Below are 22662 nucleotides of genomic sequence, written 5' to 3' on the forward strand. Positions count from 1 at the left end.
CAAAGTTCCTCTTTAAAACATTGTTGTCTGTAACGGTAAATGTTGTTTATTTAAAAATCACTTTTGTTATTTTAAAAACACGTATCTCGGTTGATCGGTGGCGTCGGTGGTTGTTTCTGCAAGTCTTCTTCCTATTTTCCCCTGTGGTCTTCCTGAAAACACCTGCGAGCTTCAGGTAACTCACCGGTGAAGAGGGAAGTTATTTGGGCAGTGAGCGGCGGAAAGGTAAGGCCTCTTCCAGATCACCTTCACCACCTTAGACCACAACCAATACCACTATCACACTCACCAGAGCTCATAGTCGGGTTGATTTGGCTTTAAAGTATCTTTATGAGGTGCTGAATCAGAGCGGTGTTTGGATAAGTTGAGTTTCTAGTGTCTAGCTGCTGTGAGAGGACAGGTCCTCCCTCTGAGGTCCCTTCTTACTTTACAAACAAATAAAAGCTGCACACTTGCTGAAGGACGGAGATCCTCCAATAATATTTGACTGGTTTAGCATGTTACCCATAAGCAGTAATCATGTGTGTGATTATCACAGGAGAGACTGACTTTTTTTAAATGTCTGTTTGAAATGTGCTGTTGATCAGGACACACCCATAAACACCGTCCAGTCTGTAACGTGCAGAGCAGCTCAAGGTGGTTTGTGTGTGTGTTCATGCAAAGAACAAAAGAAGCCATTACACAGAAGGTCGGTGTGAAAACTGGATCACAGACCACGACAGCGTTATATCATGCTGTCAACATATTTTCTCTGTAATGATGGTAATACCCAGTGGTGGAAGAGCTTTTACTTAAGTAAAAATAGCAATACCTCACTTTAGAGATACTCTGTTACAAGTCCTGCATTCAAAATGTTACTTAAGTAAAATTACAAAAGTATTAACATCAAAATGTGCTTAAAGTACAAAAAGTGAATGTACTCATTATGCAGAATGGCCATTTTAAGAATATTAGAATATAAGATTATAATTGATAGATAAATGTAAATATCACTGTAATGTTGCAGCTGGTAAAGGTGGGGCTAATTTTATTTACCAATAGTTTGTATTACTAATCTGAACCTGTAAAGTAACTTAAGTTACCAAATAAATGTAGTGCAGTAAAAAGTACAAAGTTTCCTCTGAAATGTAGTAGAAAGTAGAAGTATAACGTAGATTAAAATGGAAATACTTAAGTAAAGCACAAGTACCTCAAAATTGTACTTTAGGGGCGGCCGGTGGCTGAGTGGTTAGAGCAGTCGCCCCATGTAAAGAGGCTGAAGGTCCTCGAGGCAGCGGTGGTGGGTTTGAAAAATAGCTTGAAAACTGACAAATAAAAATAATCTTTAAAAAAAAAAAATTGTACTTGGGAAATTCTGGTGTTAAATCATCCCAGGGTCTTTTTAGGCAAATTGGTTCATCAAATAAGCCATCGAGACATTTTTTTTTGTATGAACTATTAACGTAGATTTTCCGGAGAGTCACACGGATAAGCTCGGCGCAGCGAGTTGAACGCATTAAAACGTCTTTTTTAACCACTAATTCTGCTCATGATAACACCAAAACCTCTGCAGTAGCATGATAGAGTCCCTACACATTAACCAAAGCACCAACAATGTAGTATTTTACACGGAGTTTATTAAAAGAGTTTTTTAAGGAGACTTACCTACTGGTGCCAGTACCAGCTGCTCCATTCAAGTCGATTACTAAATACAATCCAAAAGGAACCCTCATTGATGATTTATTCCAGCTCAGGGGTCAGGGGTCAGGGGTTGTGTGTTGCCAGAAGATGCACAGGTAAAGAGGACTATCCTGCAACTTCAGGTGAAGAGAGACAGAATGGTTCGTGTTTGTATCTTTCCCGGCTGCGCAACAAAAATGAAAGCTTACAAACCAGAAACTTTTCATAGGCTGCCATTGTGGTACGTTGACCGTGCTCTGATAAACCAGAGGCTTATTGTTTTGAATCTGGACATTGAGAGGCCGATCGAGACGCTCAGGCAGGGATTACCGTGTCTGCAAAAAAACAACAATGTTTACGGGTTTAGCTGGAATAAATCATCAATGGGCTCCTTCCCTTTGGATTGTATTTGGTAATTAACTTGAATGGAGCAGGTACCGGGGCCAGTAGGTAAGTCTTTCAAAACACTCGTTTAATAAACTCTGTGTTCACATATTACATTGTTGGTGCTTCGGTTAATGTGTAGGTACTCTTATCATGCTACTGCAGAGGTTAGGTGTTATTTGGAGCAGTATTAGTGGTGTGTTGATGTCTTTATATACAGTAGTCAGTCATGTATATAATCAGTGATCAAGCCATCATGTGTACTGTAATCTGCACTGATCAAAAGGTTTTCTGACCTCACACTGAACCCTCTACCCATCTACGGTATGGAAATCTACTGAATCTGATTCAATAGCAGTGCTCCATGTTAAAATCACACGCATTTAATCATTTAAATCATCAAGGTAACCAGAGGCCAGGGATAGCTCTATAAACTCAATCTATGTGGCCTGAAATGACGTCATGAAAGTCACTTACACTTTTTTTTTGACAAGGAAACTCCATGTGGATCGGTCATGTCAAACTGATCCATTTAATCCATTGAAAAAAGTCAGTGCTGGCTCCAGTAAGGATATCGCCCAAACAGTTTCAGGGAAGCCTCAGTGAATATAGAACAAAAATATATAACTATCAATTATCAAAAGACGTACACATAGAAAAAGCAAAATGTGTGTGATTTGGCCAAAGAAAAAGTTTAGAGACACCACAGTCACAGTAGTTTTTTGCCCAGAGACAGCAATATTAGACTATATTGGTTCCACACGAAGACGCGTTTTCCTGTGGCGTTGTCGTCTGGACGGGGAAGCCGTGTACTTTATTAAATGATGCAGATATAGCCCCACCTCCGGCCTCTAACCTCTGCGGGTTCACATGACAACAACAGTGTTGCTGCATGAGAGGAGAGAGACACAGATCCATACTCTGAGCCTCGTGCATGTGAATGACTTAGGCCGACCATATATTTCTCCCTTTTCCCTGTTGGTCTGAATAAGTCGCTAAATTGGTGCCTAGTAGCGTTTTATAAATAAAGTTGCTAAGAAGGTGTGAAAAGTCCACCTGTGAGTGCTTTGGGACGGGTAAGGGGCTTATGGCAGCACCCTCTGCTTGTTGAGGCCACTAACTACAGAGTGATTCATGCATCAGGGTCCTAAACTCCACAAAAGTCTCCAACAACACCAGAAACAGTCGACAGATTCCTCTATAGGATAGATGAGGATTTGGGAAATCGCCGGTTTGGGGAGAAACTCACTGGTGTTTGTATTATACACAGCGTCTCCCCGTCTCTTCTACTCTGTTGTTGTTGTATTTCTGTGGCAGTTACAGCTCTACGTCCAGACCTGGCATGTGTATTACAGCGTTTTTAGCCGGTTTCACTGGTTTCGTGTGGACACAGATATTTCTTGAGCTGAGGCCGTGTGGACGGAAAACCTGAACAGAATGGGCTGTGCATGGCAAGAATCAACATTGCAATATTAAGAATAATGTTTTCCTATCTATATTGTACTATGACACATGTGAAACATAACTTATGTACCTTATGTAACCTTATGCACTCTGGTTTCTCTTGGAATAAATCTTCTTTAATTAATATCAAACACAACAAGATGGTAAGAAACCAAATTTAACTTCCTGTCAGGGTCATGTCAGACTTAAAGGTAAAAGCAACTTATAAACAACTTGTGCAAATGGTACACATGAACAATTATATTAAAGTGCTGTGATTGATAGTGTAGCAGGAGTTTTTCATGTGTTATAGTCTGGTATTATTCACTGCACTGTCATGATAGGCGATAGATGTTCAACGGAGCTCGGGCGGTAATAGTAGTGGTTACATTTGATTGCGCGTCAACTAGCTGGTACCCGTTTTTACATGTTGTGGAAGAATAGATAGTCACATGCATATCTTTGAAGTGGAACTGAATTATGCCGACACATTCGACCAGACAGACTGTAAAAGACCAGCTGGTGAAGGCTAGCCCCGCAGAGGAGGCAGGTGGTGAGATTAGCATAGCGGTCATTACTAACCTCTTGGAACATCGCCATGAAGCCCTCTCTGCCGAGTTCAAAGCCTCCATTTCAACGCTCAAAGCAAAGCTGGACAACGTCCACGCCACAGTGTCCGACCACGCTCAGAAGATAAGCTCCCTCGAGGTTAATTCAAATTTACAGGACTAGCGTCTGCTAACGCTTGAGTCCTCCTGTTCTGCGCTAACAAAGAGCAACGCTAAGCTGCTGGCTAAAGTCAGCGACCTGGAGTCCCGAAGCCAGCGCAATAACATCAGAGTGATTGGATTACCAGAATCTGTTGAAGGTCCGCGGCCCACAGTCTTCTTCACGGAGCTGCTAATGGAGGTTTTTGGGGAAGGCTTCCTGGAATCATCGCCAGAGTGTGACAGGGCTCACCGCACACTAGCTGAGAAACCGAAGCAGGGGCAGAGACCATGGCCAGTAGTCATTAGGCTGCACAGGTACCAGGTGAAGGAGAAAATCATACGCGAAGCCTGCTCCAGGAGAGGCCAGTTACAATACAGAGGGTCTCCCATCACCATCTACGAGGACTAGGCTCTGGAGGTGGTGGAGCAGCGCCAGAAATACAGAGAGGTGATGTTGCAGCTTTACAACCTGTGCGAGAGCTGTTGATTTCACCGCAGACAAGCCATGTCATGTTGTCTGGATAACCGTGAGTTGGTGCTGACTGTGTCGCTGTACTATAACAGCCCCGGACTGACCGTAATTTATATATTTTATATTATTTTTAGACCGCCTCGTTAACAGTTAAAGTCCTGCATTCTATTCAATCTGAGCTGATGTAGAAAAATACCCTCATGGCTAGGTTGGTGGAAATTGCGGAGGAACTGGTAAGACTCAATGGAACTTACCCCCTCTCTATATAAGAAACGGCTACTACTATATTTCGGAACATAGCCTCTCAATGACACGCGTAGTGGAGAGACAGCTACGACCACCCAAACAAAGCTTTTTTGAGCAGGGAGATAAGGCAGGGAGACTCCTGGCGCAGCAGGCCCGTGCAGCTAGTGCTTCCAGACTAAACTCTAAAATTCAACTACCAGACGGTAGACACACTTCTGACCCAGTGATAATCAACAAGTCTTTTTCTGATTTTTACACCGCATTATATACTTCTGAATGCAACCCAATTACTGCAGCGGCTCCCAACCCTTAGACTGCTTAACGCACACTCAGATTGATATAAACATCGCTTGGGAGCTTGGTAGACACATCCCTCTGTTGGAGCTGCATGAAGCGATCAAGTCTATGCAGAACAGGAAATCTCCTGGTCCTGATGGTTTTACAGTTGAGTTCTTTGAGGCGTACTTGATGCTATTAGCTCGCATCCTTGTGAGATTGTTCAATGACTCCTTTACTGAAGGCAGACTGCCAGCGACCTTGTATGAGGCATCTATTTCATTGCTCCTGAAGAAAGACAGGGATCCTACTTATGTCTCACTTTTAAACGTAGACTTTAAGATCTTTGCTAAGGTCCTCACAATCCACCTCCAAAGTGTGATGTCATCAATAATTTCACAAGACCAGACAGGCTTCATATTAGGGAGACATCCATTCTTCAACACCAGAAGGCTGCTCAACATCATATTCTCCCATGGATCGGACACTCCTGAGGTCGTAGTGGGGCTAGATGCGGAGAAACAGCTCCCCATAACTGCCCACAAGGTCTCACCTAATCCGGTTGTCGCCAATGCCATTAAAATTTGGATCCAGTTCAGGAAGCAGTACAGCTTGCAAAGGGCTTCGGTCCTTGCCCCAGTTTTGAATATCTATGCGTTTCTCCCTCCCTGAACGACCCTGCGTTCCGCATATGGTCAAATAAAGGCCTCAAAACGCTTAATGACCTGTATGACGAAGGTGTTTTTGCGTCCTTTGCATTTATGTCGAACAAATACAGCCTGCCTAATAGCCAATAGACATTTTATCCAAAAGCAATTCCAACTTTTTCCGAACCACCCCCCTGAAGCTGAGATGGACCAATTCCTGTCTCTCAATGACACAAACGACTGATATCATGTGAAAAGGATTTGGGGGGTAGACATTACTGATGACCAGTGGAGGGACATTTTAAAACTGGTCACACTCATCTTCGATTTGTGCCAGGCACGGCCTGTTAAAGTGGAAGGTGCTTCATAGAGCCCATTTCACCAACGCTAAATCGGCTAGGATATACCCTAGTCACAGTAATGCTTGTAACCGGTGTAAGCAGTCCCCAGCCCAGCACACATGTTCTGGACGTGCCCGCAAAGCTTGCTGAATTTCGGTCCGATATATTTCAAACCCTCAGACAGGCTCTTAACACAAATTTGGAACCAAATCCCCTGACTGCTATTTTGGGACTCCCTCCATCTAAATCATTACTACACAGCGTGTCGTGGCCTTTACCACCCTGCTCGCCAGACGTAACATTCTGAAACGTGTTTCTCCACCGACTCATAATAGTTGGATACGTGAAATTTTACAATGTCTCCATTTGGAGAGGTTGAGGTTTTCACAGAGGGGATCTTTGGAAGCATTCCACAAAACCTGGGACCCACTGCTGGCTCTTATTGGTAAAAGTCTCACTGTTATCCCTGACGATGCTGAGGACACTTCCTAGTGCTTGAAGGACAGAGACACCCCCCCCCCTTTATTTTTTCTATTTTTTGTTGTCTTTCTCCATCTTGAATTAGTTAATTATTTTTGCTATTAGTTTCAGTGTTTTTCTGTCTTTTCCTTTTTTTTTTACTTTTTTTTTTACTTTATCTTACGTTATCTACTTTCTTTACATGTTATTTGTTTACTTGTTCTTTGTTATTGTGACCGTGTCTGACGTGGGTTGTTGGGAGGGATAGCGGGATTCATGTTGGGGATTTCTGTTTGTCTGTCTGTGGTTTTCTTTTCTTTTTTTTCACCTTGAAGCAGATGTATTGTACATTTGTTTTACCTGTTTCTGTGTTCTGGTCTGCAAAAATCAATAAAAACAATTTGGAGAAAAAAAACTGTCCGTCTACTGTCTATAGCTGCTACATTTAGCATCTAAAATACTGTGGAATTATTTCTACTGAAACTATATGATTTATCACAGCATATTGTACAGATTAATGTCACAACATGAATAAAAAATAGCGCATATTTGTAGTTTTCACTTAGTTTGAAGAAATCAATAATTAAATAGCATAATTTAAAAATAAACATAATCCGATCGAAAAACAATCAAATGTAATAATATCAAGATATTGCCTAGATTTGAAGTACTTTCAAGAAGTTTTACACACAGCAGTGCAAACCAAATTGCTAAGTGTCATCGTTTCTAACACAGACAAAGTGTCTGGGCCATCATTTTCAACGACAAAGAGTCATTAAATAGATGTCTGCACTTTGTTACTGGTCCCCTGTATTTGCATAATTTGGCCCATCCCATCACTTCTTTGTCAGAACGAGAGGACAGAAACTTAATTGTATGGTGTGCTTTCTTCGAAGGGTTGGACTTATTAATTTGCATTTAAGTGCATTGATGACATGACTTTAAAATTGAAATCATATATGAAATTGACATTTGTTCATGTGTGTCAATCCTGTCCTGAGAAAACAGCAGCAGGTGGCTTAGAAATGATGGCTGCAATAAGTTTTAACTGATTTACTCACTTTAATGTATGATTAAAGTAGGTAGAAGCAGTGGATTTGACTGATTATTGATTGTAGACTTTGCATTTTCACCAACAAATTGTCGAATTACAGTCTTCCTAAGGTATAATATACATACTTTCCAACAAAGATCATGTACTTGGACCTGGGAATAATTGCAAACTTTAAGAAAGCCTTGTTTTTTTGTGCTAACCCTTTTGGCAAAGGGACATATTATACTAAATTACAGGTTCATAAATGTCTGATTTACTCTTTGGATTGAGTGTTTTCATACTTTCACAGGATTTATTTATTGTATTTAACACCTCAACCTGCTTAGAAATGGAAAAGACATGGTAATCTCACTTTTTACAATATGGTACATTTACTGAAGTAATATACACTACAGTACAATGGCATGATACACTTTTAATCGCTATGAGAGGTACAAATATACTCATATTCCCAGCTAACTCTCTGTGCCATATGTAAATGTCAAGTCATGTATCATCCATGGCACTTCAAAAAATGTTCCCTTAAGTATAAATTTGTGAAAACAAAGTCCAGTTTCAGAAAAGTCTGCAATAATGAGTTTGCTGTTTGAAAGCTTTTTCACTTTTTTTGTAGAACTGCCTTTGACTTTGTTTGCATTGTGTAACAGAAATGGACAGCCTAAAAATGATTCAGTCTTCAAACAGTGATATACTGTATATCACCATAAATCCTTGGGTTGGAAAGTCAAGTTGATGTCAAATATTCGTTAGGTGTCTTTTATTTTCAGCTGGCATTGTTAAGTTGTTTAAAGACTTTGTTGATCTGCTTCTTAGTTGATCTGTCTGTTTAGACTTCTTCTCAGGACAGTGTGGGTGTGTATATACAGTGATTGATTAACATCTCCAGTTAGCTTTGTTCCACATGTTAAGGCAGGACAAAACACCTGTGTGGGTGTTCAGAGGCTGTTGTCTTATTCACACTTCATAGACAGGTGCATAGGAAAATAAAGTCAAGCAAACAGAAATGTTGAGTTCTGCACGCTTTCAGCACCAAGTTTATTACAAATGTAACGTTTGAGCATTATGCTACATTTATGATAAATATGGTGGAGCCAACACTTTCATTTGTTAAACATTTTTTCTTGCCTTACACACACACTGTTATTGGCTGGGGGTTAAACACACACGTGGGGTGGGAGCCTCTTTGCCCAGAAAGGTCCCGCACAGATGACACTAATAAGAGAACAGAAAATTCAGGCAGAGGACGGCAGATACAGACATCACCACACAAGGGATTACTTCTAAATTAGTTTATACATTTTTTTTCAAAGATAATACTAAACAGTGTATCTTTAAATCCCAAAATATGATAAGAGTGATAGAAAATGTATGATAAATGCCTCTGTTGTCAGTTAGGCCCTTTGAGCTGTGTACAAATGGTGCTTAATAAATAACTTTTTTTTGCGTGTATGATATTATGTTGTTGTTTATATGTTCTAATGGGAACTACAGCAATTCAGGCTGGATATGCAAATTTCATAGAAATTGTAGTTTAAACAGCTTTTACTGCCTTTCATTATTGTATAAAAAAATGATTTTAAAAAGGGTTGATATTAATGTTTGATATCTAAGTATTGTCTTTTGTCTTGGCTTCGTGGATTTGGACCCAGAAACAAAATTATGTAATCACTTTCTTTTTACATTAAAATCTTCATGTTGAAATTATCATTATTTCTACATCATTTAATTGATAATATTGTTACGTAAATACATTTTAAATTATCTTTTGTCTAAATGTCAACATTTTAATTGAAGCGACTTTGAAAAAGCAATGTTTTGCATCAGACCCAACAGCTTAAATTGCAGCCTGTGGTTTCGTGTCTATTCTACATAACAGCTCAGTATCACAGTGGTACTGATGCAGGAGGATGTCTCAGTGCACACAACTCTGCAAACACTGCAACTCGCAGGCTAAATACATGTTTGCTGTATGTGCAAATGAATCCAAAGTAGTTTGAGGAAAATGTGTGTGTGGTTGAGCCAGAATTTAGTTTAAACAGTATGAATATAGTAGATCAATGCTGCCGCGCTATAGGTAAAGTGAGTGTGTGAACCATGTGCTGGTCTAAATGATTTTGAAGATTTATCTGGTGCACAGCAGCACCTTTATTACCAATGTAGCATTTTATGAACACTGCTTTATAAACTAAACATTTTTGCTGACCAGGTGTGGTCCAGATGCTGTGTTTTTTACGACAACAGTCTCCTTTTAATAATGAATGAATTCCTACAGGATGTTATAATTTGAACATGCTTCCAAACACTTGACCTTGGCTTTAGTTGATCTAACACTCGTCACAGAACTCACCTCAGTGGAGAACATCTGCATTGCTTTACAGCAGTGGTGGTTCTTAACCTGGTGGTTCAGTAGGACCCCTAGAATCCTATTTCAGCAAAGTTACAAATTTGTATTTTTAGACTATTCTCTAATTTTTCCCTTTTTATGGATATATTTTAGCTAGTTTACTCTTCAGACCTATAAAATGTATTCAAATTGAATAATTTAAGAAGGAAAAATGACTCGCTGGTTGAATGAATAGGGCGCATAGACGTATGCAACCTCTATCGAGGGATTCCACTGTCACCCTTTTTTAAAGGGTGACAAAAAGAAAAAACAACTGAAAACTGTTTTCTTGCAAGAATTCCCCACCTCATTTTATGTACCCAATAAAGTGCATGTGACACAAAAACACTTGAAGTAAATGTACAGTTACAAAATCAGAAAGAAGAAAACAGAAAAACAGTCCAAGCTTCACAAAAGTAGCCGTGATGCAGGGTTGTTGTATTGAATTGCATTAACTTATACAAGCCTTCATGCTATTTTGTCTACCCCCTGTATGTCTGGGACTAACTTAGCTTCTGTTCATATCTGCTTCGTTGGGTTTTCCTGTATATTTTCATAATGAATGGTGAGTAATATATTATCATACCATCATCATTACCATGGACATTTTTTGTGTGGCTCCATTCTTTGAGTGTGAGTCATTCCCCTCAATGATACCGTCTCTAAGTTTGTCGTGTTCAGACACGTGCAGAGCTGCCACTGCACTTGTTTAATTCGAACCTGTTTTTTTCTCAACCTGCTCTCTCACTCCTGTTGCTAAAAAAAATGAAGTCTCAACAATTTTGTACAAACCAGGAATGAAGCCATTTATTCAAAGATGCAGCCAGATCAATTACAGGGAAAATCAAAATCATGGTGAATACATTCAGTCAGGACAGGTATGTATTGTTTCTTGCAGCAATGAAACACTCCACAACAGAGCCTGGGATGAACAACATTTTAATGAACGTGAACATACATTGAAAGACGCATTCAACACTCACATGCTTCAAACTAAATGCTATAATACAGACAGAGGCTGGGGAGGTAAAATTACAGGCAGTGGTGTCGCAGGAAGGGCGTTGCATGTTGTGCAGATTGAAAAGCTCTTGGTGATGAACTCTTTTTTCGAGCTTGACTTGATAGCATACACAGATATAATGATTAAGTCATTATATGGACCATGTTGTGTTAGAGATAGGGTTTTGTGGTAATATGGAAATGATGGTATATGAACCATGTTGCTAGAGCTGAAACAAGATTAATAAAGTAGATTAATCAATTAGTCAAATGGCAGAAAATCACTCAACTATTTTGATAATTGATTAAAGGAGATACAGTATCAGCTCATTTTCAGGTTCATAATTGTATTTTAGGTTTCCACTAGAACATGTTTATATGTTTTAATGTTAAAAAAACACATTATTTTTATCACATACTTTCTGTCTGAATATACCTGTATTCACCCTCTGTCTGGAACACTCCAGGTCTCCGTCATCTGTGCTCTTTGGCATCTGGGAAGCTTCATTGCAGCCGGGGAATGACTGTAACGGCACTGTAGCTGCACTTAGTGACATCACAACTGTACAGAAGTCCTGATGGCTCGTTTAAATGCAGTTTATGAATACAAGCCGTGTGCATTTCTCCGGGGAGTGAGCATTTTGATACTCACAGTATTTATAACACGCCTCGTATATTTTGGTTTTGGACTGATTGGACAAGACATTTGAAGATGTTACCTTGGGTTTAGGAAACTGCAATGGGGATTTTTTTGCCATTTTCTTACAATTTAGAGACAAAACAGCTCTGCATGAACAATATATTGTATCAACCTCTGCATTGTGATGTGAGCAATTGTGATACTGTCATCACAAAGGACGCAATGAGAGTCTGCATGGTCTAACTCTGCTCATCATTTAGGTCACAATGAAAACTTTTGCTGGTTAGAAATAAAAAGCTTTTGTATGGTCTAATCAAAACTGACAGGATTAAGTCTCATTTATTGTCCCGGTTCAACCTATGCTAAATTCCATAACTCGTTTTTTTTTCAGTTGCATCATATATCGTAAATAGCTAAAGTATCGCAATACAAAAATGTTCTAATATCAACAGCTTAAAACAACTAATCGATTAATCATGAAAATAATCTGCAGATTAATTAATAAAATAAATGATGGTTAGTTGCAGCTCTATGGTGATTGCAAAACTACATCTGTGCCTGCCTGAACTTCCACAATTATGCTACAATGGAAACACTCTACGGCTTATGTCTCTTATCTGTTATCACTGTATTTTTCCTCTGTGTTGCAGTTTTTTCTTGCAGCGATGTGTTCCAGTCGTGGTCTATGTGGCGACAACAACCGCCCCAACAGATCCTCCAGTTCAGATGGCACCGGCTCAGGCGCCCACTATGCCCTGTGTGCCTTGGGAGTGGGACTCATCGCCCTGGGTATTGTCATGATTGTGTGGACCGTGATACCAATGGACGGAGAGGATTCGGGCGGCGCTCCCACCTCGTCAGGCAACTCCACCACAGGGCCTGACAGCGATGGTGATGAAAACGACAAAGACAGCACAAGGTCTTCAACAGTAGCAATGGTGCTGGTTGGAGTTGGGGCAGCCATGTTGCTTTTATCCATTTTCCTCGGTGTGAGGAGCAAGAGGAATCAACGCAGAGCAAGAAGTAACCAACCAGCGCCAACAGGAGGTGACCTCATGAACCATGTGGCAGGAGAGCAGGAGGAAGCGTGAGTACCGGCTTTTTTTCCTTTTGTTTTATAATCAGATTTTTCTTGGATGTTGTCAAATATAAGTATCACTCAAACTTCAAAACTTTGAAACATATGTTACACAAATTCATTGCTTCGATGTCTTGAAGCATTTCAATATTTAACATGTTACTTATAACATGAAACGCTCCACTTTAAGACGTCTAAAAGGGGCTAGACCTACATGTGTACTTACATTATTCCAAATGTTTCCAACAACTTCCAAACACTGAGGAATCTGTAATTGTAATAGTCTATTTTGGTTTGGTCGCCTTTCAATGGTGTCATATCCCATTAATGCATGCCTCAGCGTTGTGGTTATCATTAATTGTCTTTTTATCCCGTTTTGAGCCACACTGGCAATACACTTTTTTTTCTAGATCTTTGTCATCTAAACCACTTTGTTTAGGATTTGAAAGGTCCTTGGGCATTCCCATTGAAACTGACATGGGAATGAATGAAAATGCTTAAAGCCAATAGAACAAAAAAACCCTGCATTAAAGCAAAGAATAAAATGATTTGCTGAGCTTCTTGCCTGTCATCCTTAGCAGCGTCCCTTCAAGTTGCAAACCACTGTCACTGCTTGCGAATTAGGGAAGGAGGGAGCGTCAGAGGTCAGACAGGGGGAAGAGGGTGGGACTTTGGAGGGAGGCGAAGTTGTTTGTGCTAAAAATTTTAGTAAGTGCTGTGCGACATACCAGAAAGGTAAGAATTGCTTTAAATGATTACTGAGATTGTTTCCTTTTCATACAAACAAAAACTTCGGCTATCCGGATCATTTGAAAGATGCTATGATCACATATATGCTCTACACGTAACTTTGTAAGATAAGACGATTAAACCAACATGATAGTTCACACTTTAGCTCATGGAATGTAGTGTCTAATGGATCATATATTTTTTGATACCTTTGATAAGAAAATCCCTAAAACTGATCTAAACTGAGCAGATTTTACTCAATACAGTAGTCAAGCTAAATTAATAATTTTGCTTTATGAGACAGCCCAGATCATTTCATAATGTTTTGTTGCTGTTGTTTTAAATTAATATTAATCTAAGCAGTCACATCTTTTGTTTTAGACTGCATTTTCAGTCTCACCTCTTGCATCCTTTTGCAGAGCCGCAGACCGACCGACATTCAATGTGCCAAGCTATGAGGAGGTCGTTGGCAGTGGCGACTACCCCATCCGCCAGAGCAACCTTCAAGATAGCACCTCCCAGTTGCCGTCCTACGAAGACATCATAGCTGCTGTGGAAAATGAGGGAAGAGAGCCCAGCGACAACCCCACCGAGGTCACCCCTCTTAATGATCCCACACCAGCTCCGGCTGAACCAGCTGCTGAGATCCAGGCCGACCCTCCTGGCCTCACATCAAACCCCAGCCTGCCCACTCGCAGCAGCAGCCGGGCCAGCCGTTTACTGCGGCCCCTCCGGGTGAGGAGGATCAAGTCAGAAAAACTGCACCTGAAGGACTTCCGCCTGCAAATCCGCAACCCCACACACAATCCAGTCACCATTGAACCCATCACTCCGCCACCGCAGTATGACAGTAAGATGCCTGAATTAGGGTAGTGTCTCTTACTCTATTGTCAGCTCCTGATAAAAATATGTCTGTGTTAAATGGACTAATGATAACATTTCTGAGAACACATTTTCAAGGTTGGCAGTAAGTAGGTTAAATGTGGCTGCGAGCAGCGTGATGGAGGCCGTGCAGACACATTCCTGAAGTGAGAACATTGTCTTTGTCAATGAAACTTGTGATCGGCATATTTATACTGTCATGAAGCCTAATTAAGTCTGTGTGAAAGGATCAGCTGTCAAAACTGCCATAACTTATGTCAAACATGGGGCAGCCTTTCAGTTGTATTTGATAGCCAGTTGTGTGTTGCAATGGACAATATCCTGAACTTTCACCATGCATGAAATTCATAATGTTGCTGTGTTGATGCTGATTAGTTGTGGAAAAGTTTAAACTATTAAATTAACATTGTTGTGATTAAAAAGGGGGAAAAGGGAAACTGATCACCTGGGAGATTTTAAGGGGTATTAAGTATCATAAACATTACAATGTACAACCATTTTGTGATTTGTAACTGAAAAAAAATGCACTGAGGCCAGAAATGTATGATGTACCAGCTGTGGGTTTGTGAATGTAAATTGTTTTCAAATGCATTGTCTTTAACAGGCTCTTGAAAATTAAAAAATGCCATCTGTGTGACGTCCAGTATGAACTGTAAAATACTGGAAACACTGGGGACAATTATAATCTACTGTATAAGTAAAACCACTGGATAACTATTTGATATGTGTGTATGGGATGTGACATTAACAATTAAACATGCAGTGCTTCATAAGACTTGAAAGATGTTTAAACTTTGCTGTGTGCTGTTTGAAAAAAATAAATAAATGGTGAATAAATGCTTTTCTATTTGCTTTAGGATCCTGTCAAGATTTAATATTTTTCTTGCAAAAATACGCTGAAAATGAGTTGTGTGTGGTTAATGATTCAAACATCATCTCCCTTAGATGCATAGATCAGTGAAAACGTACTGGTGTCACTCATACACACAAATAAAAGTTATTGCTCCTTTTTTGGGTGACTTTTCTTGCTGTAAGTGTGATGACACTATGTTTATCTTGAAAGAGATAAATATTGTCTTTGTACTTTCAGTTAATAAAATCAAACTGTTTGCTTTATTCTTTTCTATTGTGTCATCTTGACAAGCTCAATATTTAGCTTCCTGCGCATTGGTTAATGTTTAGCGCCCTCCGATGGTAAAAAAGGGCAATAATTGCTAATGCATGAGAGGATTTGTTATCAATGTAAGAATCAATTAGAATAAGTTAAATTTAGTTGACTTCTTATTATGTTATTTTATAGGATTAATATCGGTGTAATATTTTTATGAAATGTATATTTAAATTTTCAAGAGTCGCATTTAAACCTTAAATGCATTCGTTCATTGAAATATACTCTCCATCAGTAGGTCAACAATGATTTACATCACAATCAAGAGTTTTGTTAAAAATAATAACTGAAGAGTTATATGGCAATTGTGAAAATATATATTATTATATATATTATATAACTGCGTGTATTCTTGTCTCTGATCATAGCACACTGTTTTTTTGCATTTTACATGCCAAGCTTTTACTTCTTTCTAGTATCTATCAATCTATCCCCTGGACTAATGAAATCCTCTGTGTTTGATATACTGTTACACATCATTAGATTCGATTAGATTAGATTATCAGTGTTTATGCATCCATGTACAAGAAGCATTTCACTGATGAGTTGGAGCTTATTTTATAAACTGATCATTTGATTCGTATGTCAAGTCGTAAAGTAATGTCAACTAATGCATAAATGTAGTCGAGTAAAAAGTACATTTCCTCTGACAATTAGTGGAATTGAAATATAAGGTAGCATAAAATGGAAAAACTCAAGTAAAGTATCTTAACGCAGGAGTACATACTTGACTATTAATGCTGTTTCAAGTTCACCTTCTTAAGCAAATATACAAACATACAGCGTATTCTAGATCATCTAGTTTTAAATTTACATGTTCACAAAAGTTGCTAAAGAAACACAACATGCTGACCTGCCCGGCTTTTAAACATCTGAAATACTTAATGTATTTTTATATTTTCCAACATCAACTATGTTTTCCTAAACTCCACCCTCCCCTCGGTTCAGATGGATTTTTTTTATGTGCAGCTGCCATGTAGCAGAGGGAGGAACAGCTGGCGGAGGGAAGAGCCAGCCCGGGGAGTCAGTCACATTCCTGGCTGGGATTCAATGACTGAACCAGACACAAACAAACAGAGAGGGCGAGAGAGAGAGATAGATAGAGAGAGAGAGAGAGAGAGAGAGAGAGAGAGAGAGAGAGAGAGAGAGAGACTCACACTTTGAGTGAGTGGGGAGACAGACAGAGTACGCCAGACTGAGCAGACGAGGCATATTTCGAGTGCGTAAAACCGCAGGAGCGCATAGAAACACGGTACCCGGTGATTGTACGGTGGGTAATACGCGTTGAGTCTACGAGTTGTTGACCTTAATTGCGTCTGCTTACAGGAGCAGTCCCTGTGAATTCAGCAGCCGTCAGTTTTCTGAATGGACGAGCTGGGAGCTTCTCCGGTGACATGGAAATGCGCGTTATTGAGCGTGTAGCCGGATGCTGAGGACGCCCGATCCGATACGTCAATTTCAGCTTTCGTTTTGAGTTTTGAACTCTCTTTTCAACCGGCGAAATCATGGAGGGCACGAGCTTTCAGCCCCATCCCGGACTTCAGCAAACTCTGAAGCAGTTTCATCTGAGTTCCATGCGCTCTCTCGGCGGACCGGCGGCATTCTCCGCTCGGTGGCACCAGGACTCTTTCTTCGGTAAGGAAGGAAAATCCGTCGAGATGATGCTCACACTGCCGGCTCAGACACCTCCGGTAATGTCCGGTCCACTTTTCATCCCGTCCGACCGCTCCACGGAGAGGTGTGAGACGGTCCTGGAGCGGGAGCCCATCTCCTGCTTCGTGGTCGGCGGCGAGAAGCGGCTGTGTCTGCCGCAAATCCTCAACAGCGTCATGAGAGATTTCTCCCTCCAGCAGATCAACTCGGTGTGCGATGACCTGCACATCTATTGCTCCAGGTGTACGGCGGACCAGCTGGAGATCCTCAAAGTGGTGGGTATCCTGCCCTTCTCGGCTCCGTCCTGCGGGCTGATCACTCAGACGGATGCTGAGCGCCTCTGCAACGCTCTCATCTACGGCGGTACTTACCCTCCTCACTGTAACAAGGAGTTAGGCTCCCTGGAGTTGGAGCGAACCGAGAAGAGCTTCAAAGTCTATCATGAATGTTTCGGTCGGTGTAAAGGCTTGTTTGTCCCGGAACTGTACACCGTCCCGAGTGCCGCCTGCATCCAGTGCATGGATTGCAGACTCATGTTCCCTCCTCACAAGTTTGTGGTCCACAGTCACAAGAGACTCGAGAACCGGACAGTCCACTGGGGATTCGACTCCGCCAACTGGCGGGCTTATGTGCTCTTAGACCCGGACTACACCGGAAAAGAGGAGAAGAGTCTCCTGGAGCAGCTGCTTAAAGAGTTAAAAGGAAAATATGATCTGATGGCCAAGCGGTCCAGTAAATCATGCAGAGTAAGTATTATCTGTTTCATCTTGTTATGGACCATATTGTCTTCGAGGTGTTTTGTTTGTATCATCTGTGCACATTTCAACTGCCCCAGGCCTTTACTACAGCGTCTGCATTTATTATCATTAATTTTCTGAAGGCTTCCTTCTCATCAGCCCTGTCACTGTCTTCTATGATTGATTGTTCGTGTGTTTTCCAAGTGTTGCCAGTCTTTTTATGCAACCCCAACAAGGTAATATTGCAAATCACATGTCACATCACATCTTTTCTGTGTGCCCTCTCTTCTCCTGCACACATCTCAACCTATAAACCTTGGTTATCTCATATATATGTCTGAAAGTGTGGATGGTGAAGCCTCTGATCATCAGCTGAGGCCCCTCAGCATCCCTCCCATCCTCCAAAACTCACAGGTCCAACCCCCCACCCTCAGGGTTACCCAAGGGCATCTGCATTATGATAAATGGGGTCCCGATGATATATTTTATTAGTGTGAGAGGGAAGAGGGGGGCAGGGAAGCCCATTATGGTGCCATGAGGTGGGGATGGGGATAAGAGTTTAATGAGGTTTGGGATATGGAAATGAGTGTTCGAGAGAGTGGCTGGTCAGGATAGGATAAGATATGAGTCTGTTTTTCCGTCCAGGCTCCTTTGCGTGGGTCAGAGATGTTTAGCGTGTGGACAAAGGGCCAGGAGATGAGGTGGCTGTTCCTTCGTCACAGAGCAGCTGTTGTGTGGGACTCTGCTAATGAGTGGACAACTCTGTATGCATCACCATGGTGCTGCTCCAGTCTGAGCAGGAGTCAGGAGATGTCTCACAGGGAAACCTCAGTGCTCTCTTTGAAAAATGCTCAGGAAAATGTTGTCGGCTTATAGAAACATGTCAGAAATTACAACAAGGGGAAGGTTATAAGTCTGATTCATATGTTTTACCACAAATTGGACACAGATGTCAAGAAATATCATGTCTGTGCACCTGTGGCTAATTTCTTCCCAACTGCAGTCAGCATGTCTTGATGTATCACGTGTGAGTTGTAAATTTTCTCAAAACTGTGAGTCCTACACTGACAGTCTTTCAGTGTGTGTGATATACTCGAGGGCTGAGCATCATGGCGGAGGGGGCAGTGCACGTTTGCTGTGGTTCACTGTCAGTCGTGTCCCAGTTAGCAGACAGGCCTGGTCCTAAGGGAGCAGCACACCAGCGCTCCCCCATACATCAGCCTGACAGGCCAAGCTGCTGAAAGGCCGGACGGGGGCTCGCAGACCGCTCTTGGCTCAGCTTACCTATGAAACAAAAACTCAATGTTATCGGCCTGCCCCAGCCTCCCTCTGATGTCAGAGTGTTTTATTAATAAGAGAGCCTTGAAGGTTACCTCCTCTGCCTGTGTCATCTGTCTAGACTCCCACCTCATCTACTGTACAGAGTGGTTGGTGCAGATACAGCACTGCTGGAGGAAACGTCTGATCAGATTGATGCTGATGTAGCATGTTTTTTTTGTGGAATACTTTTGAAATGCAGTTTGCTCAAGAGATTTCATTGTGATTCAGAATGATTATTTTTTAATTGATAGGCTGTGAACATAGAAGGTGAAATATAACCAGCTTCCTCACAAAAGCCGAATCAGAGGAAGAAATAAGACCAGTGAACCAAACAACAAAGTCCAGTTGCTTTTGACTGAAATTGCTTGGGGGATAACGATGACCTGGACAAATGAGAACATTCACAGGCCCAGTGAACCATTGTGTCTGTTCTGCATCGGATCCAGCATTTGGTCATTTAGCCCGTTGCTTTATGTGCAGATGAGGGCAGATTGCTGAGAGGAGGCTGCAGACTCTCAGTCAGAAGAGGTCTGTGCGTTCATAAGTGTGTGTGTGTGTGTGTGTGTGTGTGTGTGTGTGTGTGTGTGTGTGTGTGTGTGTGTGTGTGTGTGTGTGTGTGTGTGTGAGTGAGTGAGTGAGTGTGTGTGTGTGTGTGTGTGTGTGTGTGTGTGTGTGTGTGTGTGTGTGTGTGTGTGTGTGTGTGTGTGTGTGTGTGTGTGTGTGTGTGTGTGTGTGTGTGTGTGTGTGTGTGTGTGTGTGTGTGTATGTGTGAGCCAGGCCTTGACATGTGTTGTCAAAGGGCCGTAACCCCTGACCTTTCCCCAAAGACACTGACCCAGCCTTCCCCCATCCTTTTCACACCATCCAATCATGTGCCCTTGTGTCCAGTCCAGTGGCCAGATGGTTGTCTGATAAAGGATGGAGGGATATACAGTGGACAGATAACAAACTGTCATCTGCAGCTTGATTCCAATAAAACCTGACACTGCTCTGTAGTTCAGATCCTTGGTGATTTTATTGGTGACACACTGCCCAGGAAAAAAACGTAAATTTAAAGTTTGTTAAAGTACTACACATGCAAATGTTGGAAAATGGCCATTAAATTAAAAATGGCCGACTTCCTTTTGACTTTAGGATAATGCTCCAAGAGGCTTTTCTGGAAGAGATATATTTGTCTACGGGTTTTCATAAATTTACTTCAATCTGGGATTGGGGGCTGTATTCTAGGAGGCGCTACTGAGTCAACTTGCCACACCCATTTCTGAAACCAATGAAATTCGAACATTTTCACCACTCCTGAATTATTCGTCTAGGTGTGTTTGGTCAGTTTTTGAATATGATAAAGCCTCCAAAAAGGCGATTCATTTTTGTGAATATAAAGAAAAATAAGGAGAAGAAACAGAGCAATTTCAATAGGGCCTTCGCTGGCCCGGCTTTAAGTCAGTGCCTGGGCCCTAATTACTTCTTTCACTGTGTTGATCCTTGCATGTAATAATCCAAATGTTAACTTTTTTGATTAGCGTTAACATTTTCAAGAAAGAGGATTGAAATTGCAAAAACTGTTTTTTCCCCTTCAAAGTCAAATACTTCTGAGCATTAACTGTAAAAAAAAAAGAGAAAAAAGAAAATCCCTAAGAAGTGAGGGCAGTGTGATCAATCATCTGACTGAGTGGAGAGTAAAAGGGGACTCTGGAGAACTGTGTAGACCCTTCTTAATGGAATGGATATTAAAGCCATTCAACTGAGGCCAATTTATGCCATTTCTCATATCATTGTTCTCCTCCCACGATGAAATTAGCCTCAAACCTGGAGCAAACCAATCAAGTGGGTGTCGAAGGGTGAAGGCTTGTGTGTCTTCAGCTTTTAGCTGTTTTGATAAGTCCGTTTCTCCATCAGGTAACTGTGTGTTAATCTGCTCTCATGTCTCTTAAGGTATAGCGAGTATACGAGTTGTGTTTGCATGTAAACAGGCGAGTGTAATGACGGGATCAGCTGTGCAGGCCAGATTAAAATGAGCTCTCTGCCGGCTCATTTCCATTCCCATCTGTCTGCTGACCTCTCCGAAGCCCTGAAAGCTGACAGCGTGCATCTCTTTGGTCCTTGATGGGTCTGTCTGCCCAGTGTTGACCCAGTCAGCTAAGACCCAACCCGCCCACATCACCCAGATACACACGACATAGAGTCATTTGCATGTGGTTCATATTGCAGCATAAATCTCACGCCTGGTGAAGCAAAAACCATATTCTTTATAGTTTGTGTTTAATTTGCCTTCTTCTATGTGTCCTTCTCTCGGAAACATCATTTTTTTGAGAGCAGTCGCCTGACTCCCAAACCCCCCTTCAACTCCCCACTGACCTGCCCCCCATCCAGCGACTGCTGGATGAAGCATTTTGGCCAAAGCACGGACGATGTGTCAAGGCAAAGGGGTCTCAGCAGCTCCCAGGGGTTGTGGCCTCCATTCTGGCAGGGGTGACCCCATGTTAAAAGAGTGTCAGCTGGGGTTCTGTCATGGGTGATGTGTGCTAAAGACCTGCCGCCTCCTTTGTTTGAGGGCTGAGCTTTCAGTGGCTGTGAAGTGCAGCCATTTCTCTTTGTTAGTGCCTTGTTTCTTTGGGTGCTGGGTAGATTGGTCTGTAACCTCCAGCCTCTCCCAGGGTGGGAAATCCATGCTTGTGATTTTGCCCTGTCACTTGTTTCCTGGTTATGCGCTCAAAGACAGATTGGAGCCTGTAGTGGTGTCTGCATTTCTGGTAGAGGAAGGGCTGCTGGGCCATAGTTTAATATTACTGTTTATTGACTCTCGGCAGAATAATTTTACAATTACATGATCTTTGCATGATATTCTCCCATAAATAAATTTTGTCCATGTCAAAGATTCTGGGCAAGATTTAATTAAAATTTAACAAAATTAGTTATTGATTTTTTTTTTTTGGCCTTTGAACACAGAACACATCAAATTGGTACTTTTATACGTGATTTGAATAGATTTGCAGTCGTGCTCCATATGCTTTATATCAATACTGTAAAATATACTTAATAATATTGTGATATTGTGATGTTATATGAATTTTAACCACATTGCTTTTTTTGTAAGATGTGTTGAAGCGCAGCTGCAAAATACAAATATATCAAAATACTTTTGTCCAAATTCCGCCATAATATTAATGTGATGTGTTTATGTTTTACACAATGTAAAAATAACTAATACAAGTTCTGTATTTAAAACCTTAGTCCAGTAAAAGCATAACATTAAAATGTACTTAAAATGTCACAAGGAAAAAGCAAAGGTAATCGTTAATGTTTAACAACTCATCATATTACTCATATTCATATTATTCGATTCGGTAACTGTAGTTGAGGCAATAAGTACAATACAAAGTAC

The 22662-nt window shown here is 41.1% G+C and overlaps 2 protein-coding genes across 3 annotated transcripts in view; both read left to right on the forward strand.

Moving 5' to 3' along the window:
- Window positions 1-15366, forward strand: tmem51b (transmembrane protein 51b). 2 transcript variants are annotated; one of them, XM_083938632.1, is made up of 3 exons: window positions 1-225; window positions 12364-12800; window positions 13940-15366. In XM_083938632.1, the coding sequence occupies exons 2-3, from the start codon at window positions 12379-12381 to the stop codon at window positions 14391-14393; spliced, it is 876 nt and encodes a 291-aa protein (XP_083794758.1). In that variant the 5' UTR covers window positions 1-225; window positions 12364-12378; the 3' UTR covers window positions 14394-15366. The 2 variants fall into 2 exon arrangements, with proteins under 2 accessions (XP_083794758.1, XP_083794759.1); XM_083938633.1 differs by having other exon boundaries at window positions 1-175.
- Window positions 15367-16754: 1388 nt separating this feature from the next.
- Window positions 16755-22662, forward strand: part of skib (v-ski avian sarcoma viral oncogene homolog b) — a 32913-nt gene continuing 27005 nt past the window's right edge. The window contains exon 1 of the mRNA XM_083938939.1: window positions 16755-17969. Within this exon, the coding sequence (XP_083795065.1) occupies window positions 17076-17969 (894 nt within the window). The 5' untranslated portion in view covers window positions 16755-17075. The remainder of the gene's footprint in view (window positions 17970-22662) is intronic.

This window comes from Echiichthys vipera (assembly GCF_963691815.1).
Source record: "Echiichthys vipera genome assembly, chromosome: X".
Classification (NCBI taxonomy): domain Eukaryota; kingdom Metazoa; phylum Chordata; class Actinopteri; order Perciformes; family Trachinidae; genus Echiichthys; species Echiichthys vipera.

Coding starts and splice junctions, on each gene's coding strand:
- tmem51b (XM_083938632.1), top strand. CDS start 12,379: ATGTGTTCCAGTCGTGGTCTATGTGGCGACAACAACCGCCCCAACAGA. Junction 12,801..13,939: donor GCAGGAGAGCAGGAGGAAGC/GTGAGTACCGGC, acceptor ATCCTTTTGCAG/AGCCGCAGACCGACCGACAT.